General features: G+C 50.2%; 1 protein-coding gene across 3 annotated transcripts in view; it reads right to left on the bottom strand.

The window, feature by feature from the left end:
* USP24 (ubiquitin specific peptidase 24) overlaps window positions 1-22,117 on the bottom strand; it is a 229,752-nt gene that overhangs the window by 147,380 nt on the left and 60,255 nt on the right. For all 3 annotated transcript variants that reach the window (XM_075320429.1, XM_075320432.1, XM_075320431.1), the window contains exons 12-23: window positions 22,076-22,117; window positions 14,153-14,260; window positions 13,071-13,166; window positions 12,838-12,999; window positions 12,037-12,144; window positions 10,287-10,436; window positions 9,764-9,895; window positions 8,647-8,758; window positions 6,815-6,891; window positions 6,390-6,530; window positions 6,252-6,305; window positions 5,779-5,894 (exon numbers count right to left, since the gene is read on the bottom strand). The exon at window positions 22,076-22,117 is cut by the window's right edge and continues 62 nt beyond it. In XM_075320429.1, coding sequence (XP_075176544.1) covers window positions 5,779-5,894; window positions 6,252-6,305; window positions 6,390-6,530; window positions 6,815-6,891; window positions 8,647-8,758; window positions 9,764-9,895; window positions 10,287-10,436; window positions 12,037-12,144; window positions 12,838-12,999; window positions 13,071-13,166; window positions 14,153-14,260; window positions 22,076-22,117 — 1,298 coding nt within the window. The remainder of the gene's footprint in view (window positions 1-5,778; window positions 5,895-6,251; window positions 6,306-6,389; window positions 6,531-6,814; window positions 6,892-8,646; window positions 8,759-9,763; window positions 9,896-10,286; window positions 10,437-12,036; window positions 12,145-12,837; window positions 13,000-13,070; window positions 13,167-14,152; window positions 14,261-22,075) is intronic.

Raw genomic sequence — 22,117 nt, 5'->3', positions numbered from 1 at the left:
CCCTTCTTCTTCGGCGCTCCATTGGGAGACCCAGACGATTGGGACGTCCAAAAACTGTCCCTGGGTGGATAAAGAATACCTCATGTTAGAGCTGCGAAGACAGCCCTTCCCTACGGGGAGGCAACTGCCACCTGCAGGACTCTTCTACCTAGGCTGGCGTCCGCCGAAGCATAGGTATGCACCTGATAATGTTTGGTGAAAGTGTGCAGACTCGACCAGGTAGCTGCCTGGCACACCTGTTGAGCCGTAGCCTGGTGTCGCAATGCCCAGGACGCACCCACGGCTCTGGTAGAATGGGCCTTCAGCCCTGATGGAACCGGAAGCCCAGCAGAACGGTAGGCTTCAAGAATTGGTTCTTTGATCCATCGAGCCAGGGTGGCCTTAGAAGCCTGCGACCCTTTGCGCTTACCAGCGACAAGGACAAAGAGTGCATCCGAACGGCGCAAGGGCGCCGTGCGGGAAATGTAGATTCTGAGTGCTCTCACCAGATCTAACAAATGTAAATCCTTCTCATACCGATGAACTGCATGAGGACAAAACGAAGGCAAAGAGATATCCTGATTAAGATGAAAAGAGGATACCACCTTCGGGAGAAACTCCTGAATGGGACGCAGCACTACCTTGTCCTGGTGGAAGACCAGGAAAGGAGCCTTGGATGACAGCGCTGCTAGCTCAGACACTCTCCGTAGAGATGTGATTGCTACCAGAAAAACCACTTTCTGTGATAGTCTAGAAAGTGAAACCTCCCTCAGAGGCTCGAAGGGCGGCTTCTGGAGGGCAACTAGTACCCTGTTCAGATCCCATGGATCTAACGGCCGCTTGTACGGGGGTACGATATGGCAAACCCCCTGTAGGAACGTACGCACTTTAGTAAGTTGTGCCAGACGCTTCTGAAAAAAGACGGATAGCGCCGAGACCTGTCCTTTAAGGGAGCCGAGCGACAAACCTTTTTCTAACCCAGATTGCAGGAAGAAAGAAAGGTAGGCAATGCAAATGGCCAGGGAGACACTCCCTGAGCAGAGCACCAGGATAAGAATATCCTCCACGTTCTGTGGTAGATGTTAGCGGACGTGGGCTTCCTAGCCTGTCTCATGGTGGCAACGACCCCTTGGGATACTCCTGAAGACGCTAGGATCCAGGACTCAATGGCCACACAGTCAGGTTCAGGGCCGCAGAAATTCCGATGGAAAAAACGGCCCTTGGGACAGTAAGTCTGGTCGATCTGGTAGTGTCCACGGTTGGCCGACCGTGAGATGCGACAGATCCGGATACCACGCCCTCCTTGGCCAGTCTGGAGCGACGAGTATGACGCGGCTGCAGTCGGATCTGATCTTGCGTAGCACTCTGGGCAAGAGTGCCAGAGGTGGAAACACATAAGGGAGCCGGAACTGCGACCAATCTTGCACTAAGGCGTCTGCCGCCAGAGCTCTGTGATCGCGAGACCGTGCCATGAAGGTTGGGACCTTGTGGTTGTGCCGGGACGCCATTAGGTCGACGTCCGGCCTTCCCCAACGGTGACAGATTTCCTGAAACACGTCCGGGTGAAGGGACCATTCCCCTGCGTCCATGCCCTGGCGACTGAGGAAGTCTGCTTCCTAGTTTTCTACGCCGGGGATGTGAACTGCGGATATGGTGGAGGCCGTGGCTTCCACCCACATCAGAATCCGCCGGACTTCCTGGAAGGCTTGCCGACTGCGTGTCCCCCCTTGGTGGTTGATGTATGCCACCGCTGTGGAGGTGTCCGATTGAATTCGGATCTGCCTTCCTTCCAGCCACTGCTGGAAGGCTAGTAGGGCAAGATACACTGCTCTGATTACCAGAACATTGATCTGAAGGGTGGACTCCTGCTGAGTCCACGTAACCTGAGCCCTGTGGTGGAGGAAAACTGCTCCCCACCCTGACAGACTCGCGTCTGTCGTGACCACCGCCCAAGACGGTGGTAGGAAGGATCTTCCCTGTGATAATGAGGTGGGAAGAAGCCACCATTGCAGAGAGTCCTTGCCGTCTGTGAAAGGGATACTTTCCTGATCAGGGATGTTGACTTCCCGTCCCATTGGCGGAGAATGTCCCATTGAAGTGGACGCAGATGAAACTGCGCAAACGGAACCGCTTCCATTGCCGCCACCATCTTCCCGAAGAAGTGCATGAGGCGTCTTAAGGAGTGCGACTGACCTAGAAGGAGAGTCTGCACCCCTGTCTGTAGTGACCGCTGCTTGTCCAGCGGAAGCTTCACTATCGCTGAGAGGGTATGAAACTCCATGCCAAGATACGTTAGTGATTGGGTCGTGACAGGTTTGACTTTGAGAAGTTGATGATCCACCCGAACGTCTGGAGAGTCTCCAGCGCAACATTCAGTCTGAGTTGGCATGCCTCTTGAGAGGGTGCCTTGACAAGTAGATCGTCCAAGTAAGGGATCACAGAGTGTCCCTGTGAGCGCAAGACTGCTACCACTGCCGCCATGATCTTGGTGAACACCCGTGGGGCTGTCGCCAGACCAAATGGCAGAGCTACGAACTGAAGATGGTCGTCTCCTATCACGAAACGTAGACGAAACATTGGTGCTCTGTAGCAATCGGCACGTGGAGATAAGCATCTTTGATGTCTATTGATGCTAGGAAATTTCCTTGAGACATTGAGGCAATGACGGAGCGGAGGGTATCATCCGGAACCGCCTGGCCTCCACGTGCTTGTTGAGCAGTTTTAGGTCCAGAACGGAACGGAAAGAGCCATCCTTTTTTGGCACCACAACCAGATTGGAGGAAAACCGTGTCTTGTTCCTGAAGAGGAACAGGGATTACCACTCCTTCTGCCTGCAGAAGAGCATCGGCTCGGTGGGGACGTTCTGAAGAATCGAGTCGGAGGACGAGAACAGAACTCTGTCCTGTGCACGTGGGCACACTGTCCCTCACCCACCGGTCTGGGACCTGTGGCAGCTAAATGTCGCCAAAGGCGAGCGAGTCTGCCATCAACCGCGGATGCGGAGAGATGAGAGAGCTGAGAGTCATGAGGAGACCGCCTTGGTAGCGGTTCCTCCGGCTGCCTTCCTTGGGCGTGATTGAGCCCGGCCGGAAGCTGAGCCCCTCTGAGGCTTTTCAGCCCTTTTGGACGAGGACAATTGGGACCTGCCCGAGCCTGGGAAGGACCGAAACCTCGACTGTCCTTCCAGGACAGCATTAATAGGGTAAGTCGCAATGCAGACATTGCGAGGTTACGGACGCCCCTGCGGCACAGAAGTACATGTGCTCAAGACCAGCTGCGCAAGAACAGCTGAAAAGCTTAGGGTGCCCATACGGCTGTGAATGCCGGAGCAACCGACCCGCCGATAGCCTCATAGACAGATTTCAACCAGAGTCCCTCTGTCTGTCAATGGCATCTTGAAGTGAAGTCCCATCTCCACTGCAACTATGGCTCTAGCTGCAAGCCTGGAGATTGGAGAATCCACCTTTGGACCCTGGGTCCAGCGCTTTACCACGTCAGGGGGGAAGGGATAACGTGTATCATTAATACGTTTGGAGAAAACGCTTTTCTGGGAAGCGTGGTGTTCCTGGACTGCTTCTCTGAAGTCAGCGTGGCCAGAACAATACTCAATATACGTTTGAGCTACTGAAATGGGACTTCTCCTGCTGTTTGAGCTGAGGGAGAAAGATCCAACATTCCATTGATGGACGCTATAGGATCATCCCTTATGGCGTCACCATCCGGTGTATCCGGATTGAGAGCGGTGTCAGGATCAAAGTCCTGATGAGCTACGTCTGCCTCATCATACAGAGAGTCTCCCTGGGACCCCCCCGGAGCACCGATTTTATTCCAGATGAGGGTGGCCAGGGAGCAATGATCCAGATTGCCCATGGCCTGTCCGGACTGCAAGTCTCTATCCCAATGCAACTCCGTCCCTGTCCTTGGACAGGGTTGAGAGGTGGTTCCTTTGGCCACGTCAAGTAGAGACCCCGGCTGACCAAGTGCTACAGGGGAGCATTGCACACAATGGGGTTCAGTGCCGTGGAACAGTATCTGCAGTAGAAACAGCAACGAAAGCCTGTGTTGCTTATATGTTGCTGCCGACTAGCCATCTAGGAGTATAGAGCCAAGAATGGCGACCGTACAGTGCAATGTATAGCATACAAGCATAAAGTACAAATGAACACTGCAGCACATGTAATACAAGCAGCATAGAAAGCCTGTGCCTTGGCACCCCTGCTTTTCTGCTGCTGTAGACTAGCCATCTAGGGGAATATCGCCCAGAATAGCGACCATACAGTGCAATGTATAGCATACAAGCATAAGTACAAATGAACACTGCAACACCTGCAGTACAAGCAGCATAGAAAAAAACCTGTGCCTCAGCACCCTTGCTTTTCTGCTGCTGTAGTCTAGCCATTCTATGGGGAATATAGCCAAGACTAGCGACCGTACAGTGGAGTGTATAGCATACAAGCATAATACACATGAACACTTCAGTACGTGCAATACAAGCAGCATAGAAAGCCTGTGCCTTAGCACCCCTGCTTTCCTGCTGCTGATGTGTCGCCATCTAAGAGGGCATATAGCCAAAAATAGCGACCTATGCAGTGTAAGCATAAAATACAAAGGACAAATGCGGTATTTAGTGTCAGCACTTCAGGTGCCGCTTACCGCCCGCCTATAAGCGGGTGTGTGGTCGCCCTAGTCCTGTGCCTGGTTGCCCAGAGTCCGTTCTCTCAGCTCGGACTGCAGTAATGGCTGCCGGCGTCCTTCTCCAGCTCGTGTGAGTAGGGGCGGGCCGTGGGCGTGCCCCAAGTCAGAGCGGGAAACCAGCGTCCCACAGTGTCCAGTGAGAGGGCTGGAGCATGTAAATAAGGCTCCAGCCCTCGGCGCTGCTGATTGTACAGCGTCTCTCCCCTACCCTGATTGACAGGGTGGGGGCGGGAACGAAGCGGAGCTAGGCCGCAAAAGCCGGGGACTGGATTTATAAGCGCCGCCGCCGTAAAAGCGCGGTCGGCGCTAAGTCCCCGGCGCACTACAAGTCCCAGCCGCGCCGCCGCTCCCGGAGCGTCCGGCGCGGTATTCCCAATACATAAAGTCACTCAGCTAGGCTGCAGTGACTGTAACCCTTTACTGTCCCCGGCGCACTAGCACACCCAGCAAGTCTGGAGTGTGCTGTGCCTGTGTGTACGGGGACACAGAGTACCTGAATGGTGCAGGGCCATGTCCCTGAACGGTACCCAGCTCCGTATCCAGCAGGTTCAATGGGTCTGTGGATGGAGCCCGGCCTCAGGGCTTTGGGGCCGGTAAGATCCCACTTCCTCAGAGCCCCTCAGGGGGATGTGGAAGGAAAACAGCATGTGGGCTCCAGCCTCCGTACCAGCAATAGGTACCTCAACCTTACAAACCACAAGCGGGGTGAGAAGGGAGCATGCTGGGGGCCCTATATGGGCCCTCTTTTCTTCCATCCGATATAGTCAGCAGCTACTGCTGACTAAACAGTGGAGCTATGCGTGGATGTCTGACCTCCTTCGCACAAAGCAGAAAACTGGTGAGCCAGTGATCCCACTGGGGGTGTATAGCCAGAAGGGGAGGGGCCTTACACTTTTTAGTGTAATGCTTTGTGTGGCCTCCGGAGGCAGTAGCTATACACCCAATCGTCTGGGTCTCCCAATGGAGCGCCGAAGAAACAACAATGTGCTCCAAAAGCTTTGTAAAGGGGGACGCAATGTATATATCAATATGGAAAAAACAGTTCAGTTCAGGCTGGGTATTTCTGCTGTCGCCCACATCCCTCGTGGCTCTGTGGACCCTCACCTGTATGGGGACTGTACAGAGGTGGCCACTGATGGCATAGCGGTGGCAGTCAGCATTTTTGTAGCTCTGGTGACTGCATGTGTGAGAGTGGGACCTCCGAGTGCAGAACTTGCAGCCTATACACAGAAAAAAAAAATTCACTTATAGCACACGGCAGAAATAACCTCAAAGTGACATTTGCTTTACTGTGTCATCCAAAAGATCAGCACGTTCACATACTGAAATACTCTGTGCTGCTCGAGACTGTGCTCCTTCACTACGTAGCTCAGCCTGGAACATATACTTGTCTCCAGTCTCTTCCTCACATCGTAACACGGCCCGTTAAATACAAATCTGTCCTATGTATCATCTTAAAGCAACCTTTACATCGACTTCCTAAAATACTCTGTGCTGCGGTGCTCAATCCAATTACCTGCATGTCTTTACCCTTACTTAATACAATAATAGGCAATCAGTACGAGCCCGATCCTTACCTCTAGCCGCGTATAGCAATCGGCTATGAACTTCTTGTGCAAAGAGACAGAATCCTGGAAAATGAATGGACACATTTTTGTATTTCAGGGTTACACGGATGCGATTTCTATTTGCCCCTAAATCATGCACGGGCTCACTTTTTTCAGCCGGGGGTTCAGACTGATGTAGCTGTAGTTTATGATCAGCTGTATCGCTTCATTGGCGATTTCTTCATCGGGAGATTCCACTGCAACTTTCCAGATAAAATCCATGCCAATCAATTCCAGTTTCTCAACGTGCTGTGAAAAAAAAAGCAACCTAAGCTCCATTATCAGGATAGATGGAGATCCCGATGGCTGGACCCTCAGCGCTCAATCCAAAAGAACAGCATGGATCCCATAAGTTACATTTGATTACATCAGATTCCTGAAAGATAAGCGGTCAATAAGCGCCTGGCATCTTATTTTTCCCGTCACCTTGAATATACATGTGGGAATCAAGGAGCCGGAGTTTGCATCTCAAGAAGCGAAAATCAGAGATTGCAGATGGAAGGTGAAATATTCCTGATCTCGGGAGCGCTCACCAGTTGTGTTCCCTGCCGCTTCAATCGATGATCGCAAAGGTTGACATTCTCAAAGAACGTCTTGAAGAGATTGAAACCTGCAGGATATATAAAGGGAAAGAAACCGGTCAATAGACTCACTTATAGGTGTATATATACAGCACAGACCAAAAGTTTGGACACACCTTCTCATCTCTAAAAGAACGGTTAAGAGGAGACTTTGTGCAGCAGGCCTTCATGGTAAAATAGCTGCTAGGAAACCACTGCTAAGGACAGGCAACAAGCAGAAGGGACTTGTTTGGGCTAAAGAACACAAGGAATGGACATTAGACCAGTGGAAATCTGTGCTTTGGTCTGATGAGTCCAAATTTGAGATCTTTGGATCCAACCACCGTGTCTTTGTAGAAAAGGTGAACGGATGGACTCTACATGGCTGGTTCCCACCGTGAAGCATGGAAGAGGAGGGGTGATGGTGTGGGGGGGGCTTTGCTGGTGACAGTTGGGGATTTATTCAAAATTGAAGGCATACAGAACCAGCATGGCTACCACAGCATCTTGCAGCGGCGTGCTATTCCATCCGGGTTGCGTTTAGTTGGACCATCATTTATTTTTCAACTGGACAATGACCCCAAACACACCTCCAGGCTGTGTAAGGGCTATTTGACTAACAAGGAGAGAGATGGGGTGCTACGCCAGATGACCTGGCCTCCACAGTCACCAGACCTGAACCCAATAGAGATGGTTTGGAGTGAGCTGGACCGCAGAGTGAAGGCAAAAGGGCCAACAAGTGCTAAGCATCTCTGGGAACTCCTTCAAGACTGTTGGAAAACCATTTCCGGTGACTACCTCTTGAAGCTCATCAAGAGAATGCCAAAAGTGTGCAAAGCAGTAATCAAAGCAAAAGGTGGCTACTTTGAAGAACCTAGAATATAAGACATATTTTCAGTTGTTTCACACTTTTTTAAGTATTTCATTCCACATGTGTTAATTCATAGTTTTGATGTCTTCAATGTGAATCTACAATTTTTAGAGTCATGAAAATAAAGAAAAAACTCTTTGAATGAGAAGGTGTGTCCAAACCTTTGGTCTGTACTGTATATATATATTACACACACACACACACACACACACACACACACACACACACGCAAACACACACAGATCCTGCAAAACTATGCAGAAGTTTAAAGTACTATTAGGCTATGTGCCCACAGGACAATGTACCCACGGATTTTGCCACGGAAAATTTGAGGATTTATATTGAGTTTCCAGATAAATCCGCAGGTTTGCGCAAGTACAGACACTCCCTATGTTATCCTATGTGATTTGGGGAGGGCTTTATCAATGCTGCTGTATGTGCGGCTGCTGAATATGCTGCTGATTTCCCGCAGCCGCACGTAACTGCATATCACTTTTTCCTGCGGAAATATCTGCGGAAATCCCGCTCCTCCACTATGGAAATACAGGGCGGGACTTCCGCAGGTATCTCCGCACTTGTCCCGCAAGTTTACCACAACAACTCCACACAAATGCTGCAGCAATGGATAGCTGCGGATTCCGGGGAGCTGCTGCGGGAAACCTGCAGATATATCCGGGGGTGCATTGTCCTGTGGGCACATAGCCTTACAATGATAGATTTTTTTCTCTTCACAGGAGCAGTAGTTTATAATCTCTCAGTTCTAGTTCAAAAGTTTGTTCATTTTTTTAGATTATGACAGTTTCTGGATTATTGCAGTCTGGATTAAATAAAGTTCACAAGAATTGAAAAAAAAAAATTATTTGCGCTTTATATTCCATACAGGCATCAGAGACCAGCATGTATCCTCGCTACTTGGCCCCTTGATTTCTCATACCATTCATTGTGATTTCGTAAGACTCCAACTTTAGTATTTTCTCCTTGAAGAGCTGCTGCTGGACGTCGCTCTCGAGGTCGTGCTGCCCTTTAGTAAACCACTCAAAACACATCTGAAAGAAAAAAAAAAAAATATTAATAAATGTTGCAAAATACGAGAAACTAATATAAAAATCATAGAACGTGCCAGAGCAGTTAGGTCCCATAAATGTGAGTGCAGGGGTCCGGTCTCTGCTAGATTTGGGAGGGTGCACATCAAGCTTTTACTGAGAGCGTCACGTCAATGCACACTAGAATAAATAACTAAAGGGTGCTTTACATGCTGCGACACCGCTAGCAATGTGACACGCCAGATCGCAGATGCGTTCTGCCGAGATCGCACATGCGATCGGCGCTATAAAACCACCCCATGTGCGATCTCGACAGATCGCATCTGCGATCTGGCGTGTCACATCGCTAACGAGATCGCTAGTGGTGTCGCAGCGTGTAAAGCACCCTTAAGACTAAGGGGTCATTCAGGCCTCAGCACGGCCTCGCATCTTTGCAGAATTGGTCACATCTGCGCGTCTTTGCAGAATTAGTCACATCTATGCATCTTTGCAGAATTGGTCACATCTATGCATCTTTGCAGAATTGGACACATCTATGCATCTTCGCAGAATTAGTCACATCTATGCATCTTCACAGAATTGGTCACATCTATGCATCTTTGCAGAATTAGTCACATCTATGCATCTTTGCAGAATTGGTCACATCTGTGCATCTTTGCAGAATTAGTCACATCTATGCATCTTTGCAGAATTAGTCACATCTGTGCATTTGTGCAGAAATGGTCACATCTGTGCATCTTTGCAGAATTAGTCACATCTGTGCATTTTTGCAGAAATGGTCACATCTGTGCATCTTTGCAGAATTGGTCACATCTTTGCAGAATTGGTCATATCTGTGCAGAATTGGTCACATCTGTGCATCTTTGCAAAATTGGTCACATCTGTGCATCTTTGCAAAATTGGTCACATCTGTGCAGAATTGGTCACCTCTGTGCATGTGTCAGTAACATCCTGATAACCAATGCAGGTGATAATCATTATGACTGAGATGCTGTCGTCATCTATTACCTCCCGGTCCAGCTCACACACGTCGTGTCCGGTCACCAGACATTCCCAGATCTCTTTGGCACGACTCCAGCCGAGATACAAGGTGGCTTCTTGAAGGAAAAACGCCAGGAATTTCAGATGTGCCTCCAAATACTGCAATAGAGAACAGCGATGGCATTATTTTTTTTTTCCTGGTTGAGCGTTACATCAGACATACATGCAGCTAACAATCGCAAATTCCAATGACCCATCATTTTTTCTAAAAATGCAAGTACAATAATTAGGACATGGGAGGCATAAATATTTGCAGGTAAAATGCAGGGATTTTAGTGAAGCCAGAAAAGTACAACATCTGCATTGTCTGTGCGAGGCTACAATACACTTGCAGCTGCTGTGTAACCTGGGATTTCTATAGGGGACATCACCCAAAGTTCCCAACTTCTGAACATTTCGATGCATCTAATGGGGGATGTTCGGATCCTCACAATGGACACGTTACTAAACATTGCGTTTTCTCTGCAGCAAGACGTTCAATGTCAGATACCTCCCGGTAAGTGTATCTGCCATCAACCAAAGAGGATCCAGCCAGCCCACCAGGACCAACAATTGATACCGACAACCGATGGCACGCCACCAAACTCGCCGTCACAAGCTTGACGATTTCAAAATTCTTTTTCAGGTCCTGAATGATGCTCTGAAAACCACAAAAAAGCAAAATAAGTGCAGTCCGGAGGCTACACGAAAACAGATATTAACAGCAGAATTATGAAGTAACCAAAGGTTTCTATTATACTATATTTTTTTTAGGTTTATAAAAGATGCACCGGATTATAAGATGCACCCCAAATTCAGAGCAAAAAAGGGTGAAGAAAAAATAAAAAAAAAAGAGGGGGGGGGGGGGTGTCTGTCTTATAATCCGGTGGTGTCTGATCAGATGGGGCGGCAGTGGTGGTGGAGCGGGGTCACAGGAGGCAGGGGCGGTGGGTGTCCCAAATGCTGTCCCAGAAACTGTCAGCTGTGTTGGGGCAGCTGTGCTGGGGCAACTGTGCTGGGGCAACTGTGCTGGGGCAACTGTGCTGGGGCAACTGTGCTGGGGCAACTGTGCTGGAGCAACTGTGCTGGGGCAACTGTGCTGGGGCAGCTGTGCTGGGGCAGCTGTGCTGGGGCAGCTGTGCTGGGGCAGCTGTGCTGGGGCAGCTGTGCTGGGGCTTGAGCAGCTGTGCTGGGGCTAAGGCAGCAGTGCTGGGGCAGCTGTGCTGGGGCTGGGGCAGCTGTGCTGGGGCAGCTGAGCTGAGGCTGCTGTGCTGGGGCAGCTGTGCTGGGGCTTGAGCAGCTGTGCTGGGGCTTGAGCAGCTGTGCTGGGGCTTGAGCAGCTGTGCTGGGGCTTGAGCAGCTGTGCTGGGGCTTGAGCAGCTGTGCTGGGGCTTGAGCAGCTGTGCTGGGGCTTGAGCAGCTGTGCTGGGGCTTGAGCAGCTGTGCTGGGGCAGCTGAGCTGAGGCTTGAGCAGCTGTGCTGGAGCTTGAGCAGCTGTGCTGGGGCTTGAGCAGCTGTGCTGGGGCTTGAGCAGCTGTGCTGGGGCTTGAGCAGCTGTGCTGGGGCAGCTGAGCTGAGGCTGCTGTGCTGGGGCTGGGGCAGCAGTGCTGGGGAAGCTGTGCTGGGGCTGGGGCAGCAGTGCTGGGGAAGCTGTGCTGGGGCTTGAGCAGCTGTGCTGGGGCAGCTGTGCTGGGGCTAAGGCAGCAGTGCTGGGGCTGGGGCAGCTGTGCTGAGGCAGCTGTGCTGGGGCAGCTGGGCTTCAATGAAATGGCACCCGGAGTCAGTGTGTGCGTAGATTGAGCTCTTAACTCAATGACAAGTAGAGATCTCATCTGACCAAATACCACCTCTGGGCGCCATTTTCTTTAAGTCCGCTGCTGGGAGACCAATAGGCCGGAGACAGCGCATGCGCAGATGAGATCTTGAGCCGAGAACTCCATCTGCAAACGCCGACTCCGGAAGCCATGTTTTGAAATCCTCACTGCCCGCCCAGCAGCGTCAGCACCAACTGCCGCAGACCCAGCACCAGCCGCCGCAGACCCAGCACCAGCCGCCGCAGACCCAGCACCAGCCACCGCAGACCCAGCACCAGCCGCCGCAGACCCAGCACCAGCCGCCGCAGACCCAGACCCATTTAGATTATAAGACACACCTCTCACTTTTGTTCCAAATTTTTGGGAGGAAAAGAGTCTTATAATCCGAAAAATACGGTATATAAATTATAAGACATGCATTATATACTCGAGGCCGGGCGGCTTTACCTTGTCTTGCTTTTGATAGGTTTGTTTGTTGAATGAGCGCGTGATCTCGTGGAGCTGACGTAAGGCGGGCACCACCCACACCACCTGCGGGTTGTTGTGCTGGGATGACTGGATCAAAAAAAAGAAAGCAGAATTACCAGCAATTTCTAATATTAATCTACACGGTCATTTCACGCTCGTCCATGATCATGCACCAAACACAATCTCTCCGAACTCAGCAGGATCCACCAAAAATCAGGTGGGTCAAACCTTACTACCTCGCTTGCAGTAGATAGGGATGCTCAGCAGAGCTGCCGTGTGTCTTAATGAAGATTGTCAGCTATTTTCCTATGTGTCTGGCTAGCTTGTCATTGGTCGAATAACCTCTTTAATAGAAAATATGGAAAGGGACAATCTATTTGCAGCTGTCATTTTTACACTAATAGGTCAGAAATGCAAATACTAGTATACTTTGCTTTCACATTTCCCCCAATCTGTGCTGCTTAGAGCACGCTCTGTTCACAATCAGTCTCCTTCTCCCTCTGGCAGCTGATAATGTTTCTTATTTCTCAGTTATATTGCCTTGTACTGTAGAGGATCTGCTCTTCATTTCTATGAGTTGACATGCAGTAATAAGAGGATCACTATTCGGATACTCTGCTGTCGGTAGTGTGACCAGCAATATTCAGTGCAATAAATGGACATACATTTTGAACACCAGGTGGCGCCGTACTAAATACAGGTCAGAAGTCTTCCCTGGCGATATGTGATAACTGAGGGCTTCAGCAGGTAGACTTGCAGCTTTTTGGGAAGTTCTCTCACCTTCTTAATGTCCTCTATGCACTTTATGATATAACTCCTCTTAACGGTCTCCTTGACTGCATAGGCGTCACTAAGGATTGTCAGGTGCTCCTCTAAGGCTTGTTGGATTAAGTGAGACGGCAGAACGGGCAGATGGGCGAGATCCCATAAGACTTCCAAGACCTGTAAGATGACAGAGGTGAGTTGTGCCGTGGCCATAGTCAGGTGGATTCTCATCAGCTGTGGATGATCACCTTTCCGGTCGTGGTCTCGTTGCGCGCTTCTCTTCCGATACGGCCTATGAGGCTTAATAATTTCTGCCGAACCCGGTCAGACTCCGTCTCCCAGCTCTGTGAAAAGGAAAGTTTTATGGCGTCAACATGAATGGAAAACACGGTACAATAGGAGAAGGAATCGCTGGCGATATATTTACCAAGAAAATACTTCCTACATAATACATGAGTAATCACTTGTGAGCTGCGTGATGTGCGTTGACATCATTCAGGTGATTTGCGGTCACAGCTGGAGGCTCCCACGGTCCTCCTCCTGTGACCGCAAATAACCTGAGTGATGTCCCCGCTCATCGCGTGGCTCAGACACATTCTCTGCCTGAAGCTCACATCTGGCGGTCATTGTTCTATGGCCGCTCACTGTGACCTCAGATGTAGCAGAGCGGTAATAGTCGTGAGACCTCATGTGGATTGCGTCGGACCTGAGTGTTTTTGGGATTAATAAAGTGGTGAAAGAGGGTGTTTGCTTGTATTTTATTTCAAATAAAGGATTTTTTTGGGTGGTTGTTTCTTTTAACTTAGGCTAGTTTCACACATCCGGCTTTTTGCCAGTTTGCCGGATTCGAGTACAGTGTGATACAGTACAATGGCAGCGCGACAACTCTGGGTCACATGACAGCATATGACCGGAGCTTGCTGCGCTGCCACTGTACTGTATACACTGTACTGAAGTGCACCGAATCCGGCGAAAAAGCCGGATGTGTGAAACTAGCCTTACAGATTAGTAATGTGGGGGGGTCTCAGACGCCTCCCATTACTAACCTAGGATTTATTGGCAGCTATGAGCTGCGATTAACCCCTTATTACTCCGATTGCCATTGCACCAGGGCAATTGGGATGAGCCGGGTAAAGTGCCGGGATTGTCACATCTAATGGATGCGGCAACTCTGGGTGGCTGTAGTAACGGCACTAACATTAAAACGCATCTTATTGTTTCTTTCCATGGCTCTAACACTTACAAGATAAAAGTAGCATATCAGTATACACAGATGGGAAGCAATACCAGCTCCAGAACCCACCAGGCCCGACCCGATCAGCGACATTACCTTCTGAATAAGCACAAAAAGATGGTTGAGCTGCTCCGAACTGAACTTTACGGCTGCAGCAGCGATGATGGTGTGGATATTCTCTATCACAGTGGATGACTGTCCTGACTGGTCAAAGAGGGAAAAGTGACAAAGGCTTCGATTAGAACAAACAGATCGGTTTACATACAGTATATATACCATGCTATTTTATAACTGACAGATGTTAGACGGGCTGTGAGAATTTAAAGGGGCTCAATCTATTCACTTCTAATAAAGCACACTGTGCCATAGCTTTTAAATCAAAGTAGGTGTATGTTCCAGAAATGAGGTCCAAATTATCAGTCATTCATGGGAAATATAAGAGTTGAGCAAAAAGATTCACAAGATCCAGCAGTGACGTCAGGAGTCCAAAGCCGCCGGACCAGAACACCGCAAACCGCCACCTAGCGGCTTCTAGGCACCGGGGATGTCGGCAGATAGAAGGAGGTTCAACTGCATAGGAGGCCAGTGGACCAGTTACTTAGGTTGAAAAAAAGCCCCCGGTCCATCTAGTTCCCCCTTCCTCCACCAGTTCTACATTTGTCCCTAAGTCATTTATAACCAACAATGTTGTGTAGTGAGGAAATCATCCGGCCCTGATATAAAGCTGTTATAGTATCGGCCATTACTACCTCTTGTGGTCGGCATTCCACAGTCTGACTGCTCTAACTGTAAAGAACCCTTTCCTATTTAGCTTCCGGAATCGCTTTTCTTCCACTCGCAGTGAGTGCCCCCTGGTCCTTAGTATTGTCTATGGGAGAAATAAGTCATGTGCCAGTCCTTTATATTGACCACACATGTATTTATACATATACATGAGATCTCCTCTGAGACGTCTTTTTTCTAAGCTAAACATATCTAACTTTTTCAAACTGTCATCATATGGGAGGCCTCCATTATTCATCATACAGGCGGCCTCCATTCCTCATCATACGGGCGGCCTCCATTCCTCATCATACGGGCGGCCTCCATTCCTCATCATACGGGCGGCCTCCATTCCTCATCATACGGGCGGCCTCCATTCCTCATCATACGGGCGGCCTCCATTCCTCATCATACGGGCGGCCTCCATTCCTCATCATACGGGCGGCCTCCATTCCTCATCATACGGGCGGCCTCCATTCCTCATCATACGGGCGGCCTCCATTCCTCATCATACGGGCGGCCTCCATTCCTCATCATACGGGCGGCCTCCATTCCTTGTAGTCTAGTTGCCGCCTTTGCACTGATTCTAACTTCTGAATGTCCTTCTTAAAATGTGAAGCCCAAAACTGGATCCCATATTCCAGATGTGACCTTACAGGTGATTTATAGAGGGGTAACAATACGTTGGGATCACAGGATCTAATCTCTCTTTTTATACACCCTAGAATATTGTTTGCTTTTGCAGCTGCTGCCTGACATTGAGAGCTGCTGCTCAGCTTATTTGTAATGAGAATACCCAAGTCCTTCTCCTGTTCTGTAGTCCCGAGTTTACTTCCATTTAATGTATACGTGGCTATAGGATTACTCCGTCCTAGGTGCATTACTTTACATTTATCAACATTAAATCTCATTTGCCAAGTGTCTGCCCATTCTGACATCTTATCCAGATCTTTTTGTAATTTTGTACTATCAAGGTCAGTTTTTAATATCCTACATAGTTTGGTGTCATCAGCAAAGACTGACACGTTACTATCAATCCCATCCACAAGGTCATTAATAAAGAGATTAAAAAGTATCGGTCCTAGCACAGATCCCTGCGGCACCCCACTGCTGACTATAGCCCATTTAGAGAATGCACCATTTATGACTCTGTTTCCTAGGGTCCTTTGAATTGGCTCAACTCTAGCATATTAGATTATAGCATAGTAGATATCTAGCATAGTAGATTATATAATGGTACGATTGAAAAAACCTTTTTAATAATCAATAATAAGAAAATGCAAAATGCATTAAAGAAGGGAATTTTGTTTACTTACCGTAAATTCCTTTTCTTCTAGCTCCAATTGGGAGACCCAGACAATTGGGTGTATAGCTATTGCCTCCGGAGGCCACACAAAGTATTACACTTAAAAGTGTAAGGCCCCTCCCCTTCTGGCTATACACCCCCAGTGGGATCACTGGCTCACCAGTTTTAGTGCCAAAGCAAGAAGGAGGAAAGCCAATAACTGGTTTAAAGACCAATTCAATCCGAGGAAACATCGGAGAACTGAACCATACCACATGAACAACATGTGTACCCGAAAAAACAGAAAAACCCCGAGAAAACAGGGCGGGTGCTGGGTCTCCCAATTGGAGCTAGAAGAAAAGGAATTTACGGTAAGTAAACAAAATTCCCTTCTTCTTTTTCGCTCCTAATTGGGAGACCCAGACAATTGGGACGTCCAAAAGCAGTCCCTGGGTGGGTAAAAGAATACCTCGTGATAGGGCCGTCAAACAGCCCTTTCCTACAGGTGGGCAATCGCCGCCTGAAGGACTTATCTACCTAGGCTGGCGTCTGCCGAAGCGTAGGTATGCACCTGAAAATGCTTGGTAAAAGTATGCAGACTCAATCAGGTAGGTGCCTGACACACCTGCTGAGCCGTAGCCTGGTGCCGTAATGCCCAGGATGCACCCACGGCTCTGGTAGAATGGGCCTTCAGCCTTGAGAGAACCAGAAGCCCAGTAGAACTGTAGGTTTCAAGAATTGGTTCCTCGATCCCCCGAGCCAGGGTGGATTCAGAAGCTTGCGACTGTTTACGCCGACCAGCGACAAGGACAAAGAGTGCATCCGGGTGGCGCAGGAGCGCCATGCGGGAAGTAGAACCTGAGTGCTCTCACCAGAACCAACAGATGCAAATCCTTCTGAAATTGATGGACTGGACGAGGACACAAAGAAGGTGAGGTGATATCCTGATTGATATGAAAGTGGGATACCACCTTAGGGAGAAATTCCGGAATCGGACGCAGAACTACCCTGTCCTGGTGAAGGACCAGGAAGGGAGATTTGTATGAGAGCGTTGCTAGCTCGGAAACTCTCCTAAGAGACGAGACCGTTACTAGAAGGCCACTTCCCGAGAAAAGCGGGAAGGGAGACCTCTTTCAAAGGCTCGAAAGGCGGCATCTGGAGAGCAATTAGAACCTTGTTCAGATCCCAGGGCTCTAACGGCCGCTTGTACGGAGTGCTGAGACGACAAACTCCCCGTAGGAACGTGCGTACCTGAGGAAGTCGTTTCTGAAAAAATACAGATAGCGCTGAGACTTGTCCCTAAAGGGAACTGAGCGACAACCCTTTTTCCAACCTAGATTGCAGGAAGGAAGGAAACATAGACGATGCAACCGGCCAGGGAGAAACACCCTGCGCCGAGCACCGAGATAAGAATATCTTCCACGTCCTGTGGTCAATCTTGGCGGACGTTGGTATGCTAGCCTGTCTCATGATGGCAACCACGTCCTGAGGTAATCCTGACGACACTAGGTTCCAGGACTCAATGCCACACCATCAGGTTGAGGGCCGTAGAATTCAAATGGAAGAATGGCCCTTGAGACAGCCAGTCTGATTGGTCTGGTAGTGCCCCCGGTTAGCCTACCGTGAGGCACCACAGAACCGGGAACCACAACATCCTCGGCCAATCTGTAGCGACGAGGATGGCGCGGCCGCAGTCGGTCCTGATCTAGCGCAGCACTCTGGGCAACAATGCCAGAGGTGGCACATAAGGTAGCTGGAACTGCGACCAATGCTGAACTAAGGCGTCTGCCGCCAGAGCTCGATGATTGTGAAACCGTGCCATGAAGCTGGCACATTGTTGTTGTGCCGTGACGCCATTAGATCGACGTCCGGCCTCTGTCAGCGGCGCCAGATCTCCTGAAACCCGTCCGGGTGAAGAGACCATACCCTTTCGGCCACACCCCGGCGACTTAGGAAGTCAGCTTCCTAGTTTTCCACGCCTGGGATGTGAACTGTGGATATGGTGGATGCCGTGTCTTCCACCCACATCAGAACCTGCCGGACTTCCTGGAAGGCTTGCCGGTTGCGCGTTCTTCCTTGGTGGTTGATGTATGCCACCGCTGTGGAGTTGTCCGACTGAAGTCGGATTTGCTTGCTGTCCAGCTGCTGTTGGAAGGTTTGTAGGGCAAGATACACTGCTCTGTGTTCAAGAACATTGATCTGAAGGGTGGACTCTTGCTGAGTCCACGTACCCTGAGCGCTGTGGTGGAGAAAAACTGCTCCCCACCCTGATAGACTCGCGTCTGTCGTAACTATCGCCCAGGATGGGGATAGGAAGGACCTTCTTTTTGACCATGAGGTGGGAAGAAGCCACCACCGTAGAGATTCCTTGGCCGCCTGAGAAAGAAAGACGACTCTGTTGAGGGAGGTCGACTCCCCGTCCCATTGGCGGAGAATGTCACATTGTAGTGGACGCAGATGAAACTGCGCGAAAAGAACTGCCTCCATTGCTACCATCTTACGTAGGAAGTGCATGAGGCGTCTCAATGTGTGCGACTGGTCCTTAAAGAAGAGATTGCAGCCCGTAGTGAATGCTGTTTGTCTAGCGGAAGCTTCACTATCGCTGAGAGAGTATGAAACTCCATGCCTAGATATGTTAGCGATAGGGTCGGGGTCGGATCTGACTTCAAAAAGTTGATGATCCACCCAAAACTCTAGAGAGTCTCCAGCGCAACGTTCGGGCAGTGTCGGCATGTTTCCTAAGAGAGTGCCTTGACAAGTAGATCGTCTAAATATGGGATCACAGAGTGACCCTGAGAGTGCAGGACTGTGACTACTGCTGCCCTGACCTTGGCGAAGACCAGTGGGACTGTCGCTAGCCGGAAGGTAGAGCTACGAACAGAAGGTGTTCGTCTCCTATAACGAAGCGTAGAAACGCTAGTGCTCTGGATCAATCGGCACGTGTGGATAAGCATCCTTGATGCCTAATGATGCTAGGAAATCTCCTTGGGACATTGAGGCGATGACATGGCGGAGGGATTCCATCCGGAACCGCCTGGTGTCCACGAGCTTGCTGAGCAGTTTTAGATCCAGAACGGGACGGAACGGCCCGTTCTTATAGGCACCGCAAATAATTTGGGGTAAAAACCGTGACCTTGTTCCTGAAGAGGAACGGGGGTCATCACTCTTTCTGCCTATAGAGTGCACCCTGTTTGCAGAAGAGCAGCGGCTCGGCCGGGAGGTGGAGAAGTTCTGAAGAATCGAGTTGGAGGACGAGAAGTGAGCTCTATCCTGTACCCGTGAGACAGAATGTCTCACACCCAACGGTCATTGACCTATGGCAGCTAAATATCGCCAAGGCGGGTGAGCCTGCTACCGACCGAGGATGCGGAGAGAGGAGGCCGCAAGTCATGAGGAAGCCGCCTTGGAAGCGGGTTTTCAGACTGTCTCTTTTTTGGGCGTGACTGAGCCCGCCAAGAATCTGAGCTCCTCTGATCCTTTTGAGTCCACATTGGACGAGGAAAAATGGGACCTGCCCGAGCCTCGAAAAGACCGAAACCACGACTGCCTCCTGCTCTGTTGGGGTTTGTTGTGTCCGGGCTGAGGAAAGGATGAATCCTTACCCCTGGACTGTTTAATGGTTACATCCAAACGCTCACCAAACAGTCGGTCAGCAGAAAAAGGCAACTGGTTAAGCAACCTTTTTTGGAAGCAGAATCTGCCTTCCATTCACTTAACGAGCAGACCAGGCTCTGCTTAAAAACACGGAGCAGCGGAGGCTACTGCCGTACGGTTCGCAGAGTCTAGGGCAACCTGAATCGCGTAAGAAACAAATGCAGACATTTGAGAGGTTAAGGATGCCACCTGCGGCACAGATGTACGTGTAACCGTGTCAATCTGTGTAAGACAAGCTGAAATAGCTTGGAGTGCCCCAAGGGTGAGAATGCTGGAGCCAACGGTGCGCCGACAGTCTCATAGATGGATTTAGACCAGAGATCCATCTGTCTGTCAGTGGCATCTTTAAGTGCAGCTCCATCTCCCACTGCAACTATGGATCTAGCTACAAGCCTGGAGATTGGAGGATGCCGCTTGGGACACTGGGTCCAGTCCTTGACCACGTCAGGGGGCAGGGATAACGTGTATCCTAAGCCGTTTGGAGAAGCGCATATCTGGATAAGTGTGGTGTTCCTGGACTGCCTCTCTGAAGGCAGAGTGGTCCAGAAAAAAACGTGAAGCTGACTCCTCCACTGGAGGAGCTGGGTGAGAAATAACCAACATTCTATTGATGGACGCTATAAGATTATTCACTATGGCGTCACCATTAGGTGTATCCAGATTGAGAGCAGTCTCAGGATCAGAATCCTGAGCCGCTACTTCCGCCTCATTACACAGAGAGTCCTTCTGCTAGGACCCTGATGAAACCGAGGGCCGCTCATAGTGAGCCCGCTTAGGCTGTCTGGGACTGACGTCTGTGCAGAGCCGTGACTCTGGGATGCGTGTGACATTCCCGGAGCTGTTAGTTGTTCACACTGAGGGGGGCCATGGATCAATGATTCAACAGTGCCCATGTTGTGAGAGACATGTCCGGACTGCTAGGCTTCTAGTATCATAGCCATAGTCTCAGAAAATCTGTCAGTAAATACTGCAGACACCGTCCTCATCCTCTGGCCATTAGCAGAGACTCCGGCTGAGTTGGATATAATGGGGGTCTATGTAACCTGCCGGCCGTATAGCCGTACATGCTGTACCGGCTGCATAGAAAAACATGTGGTTCTGCACCTTTGTTTTACACAGAGAATATGCTGATAACTCCTCCGCACAATCCAGGAGGGTATATACAACGTGCGACCAAACAGTGCAATGTATATAGTACAAGCATATCTATAAGTGCACTTCTGCACTAGTGGGGTTAGCACCACAGGTGCTGCTTAACGCCTGTTGCAGCGATTGTGTGACTATCAGAATGCCAGGGTCTTCCACACTTGTCTCTGTATCGTACAGAAACTGACACTAATGGCTGCCGGCGTCCTGTGCAGAGAAGGAAGCCGTGGGCGTGCCTGAGAAAGTGCGGGAATCCGGTTTCACAGTGCACACAGTGAGAGGGGTGGAGTATGCAAAACATACTCCAGCTCTCAGCGCTGCTGTGCTATGCAGCGTCACGCCCCTACCCTGACTGTCAGGCCTGTGGGCGGTAACGAAGAGAGACTAGGCCCAGAAGCCGGGGACTCGAGTTAATAAGCGCGGCCGGCATATCAGTGCTGGCCGGCGCAGAAGTCCCCGGCGCACCACAAATCCCAGCGGCGCCTTAAATAAAAATGGCAGCGGCGGTTAGCGCAGTAGTCACCCAATACACTAACACACCCAGCAACGCTGTGGTGTGCGATGGCACTAGTGCGGACAGCGCCGCTGTCCCTGGCGCACTAACACACCCAGCAGTGCTGCCGTGTGTCTGCGCGGTCCCCACAGGGACACAGAGTACCTCCATGTAGCAGGGCCATGTCCCTGAAGATACTCCGCTCCATGTCCAGCAGATACCAGGGGCTGTGGATGGAGCACGGTCTCAGTGCCTGGAGACCGATAGAATCCCACTTCACCCAGAGCCCTGTAAAAAGGGATGGGGAAGGAAGCAGCATGTGGGCTCCAGCCTCCGTACCCGCAATGGGTACCTCAACCTTAACAAACACCTCCGACATGAAGTGGGGTGAGAAGGGAGCATGCTGGGGGCCCTGTATGGGCCCTCTTTTCTTCCATCCGACATAGTCAGCAGCTGCTGCTGACTAAACAGTGGAGCTATGCGTGGATGTGTTGCCTCCTTCGCACAAAGCACAAAACTGGTGAGCCAGTGATCCCACTGGGGGTGTATAGCCAGAAGGGGAGGGGCCTTACACTTTTAAGTGTAATACTTTGTGTGGCCTCCGGAGGCAATAGCTATACACCCAATTGTCTGGGTCTCCCAATTAGGAGCGAAAAAGAAATTAAAAATACGCAAATACCTGAATCTTCCAGATTTTGGAAAGTTCATCCAAGGACAATTT

The sequence above is a fragment of the Anomaloglossus baeobatrachus genome, chromosome 8 (assembly GCF_048569485.1).
Source record: "Anomaloglossus baeobatrachus isolate aAnoBae1 chromosome 8, aAnoBae1.hap1, whole genome shotgun sequence".
NCBI lineage: Eukaryota > Metazoa > Chordata > Amphibia > Anura > Aromobatidae > Anomaloglossus > Anomaloglossus baeobatrachus.
This window is presented reverse-complemented; position numbering and strand designations above follow the sequence as displayed.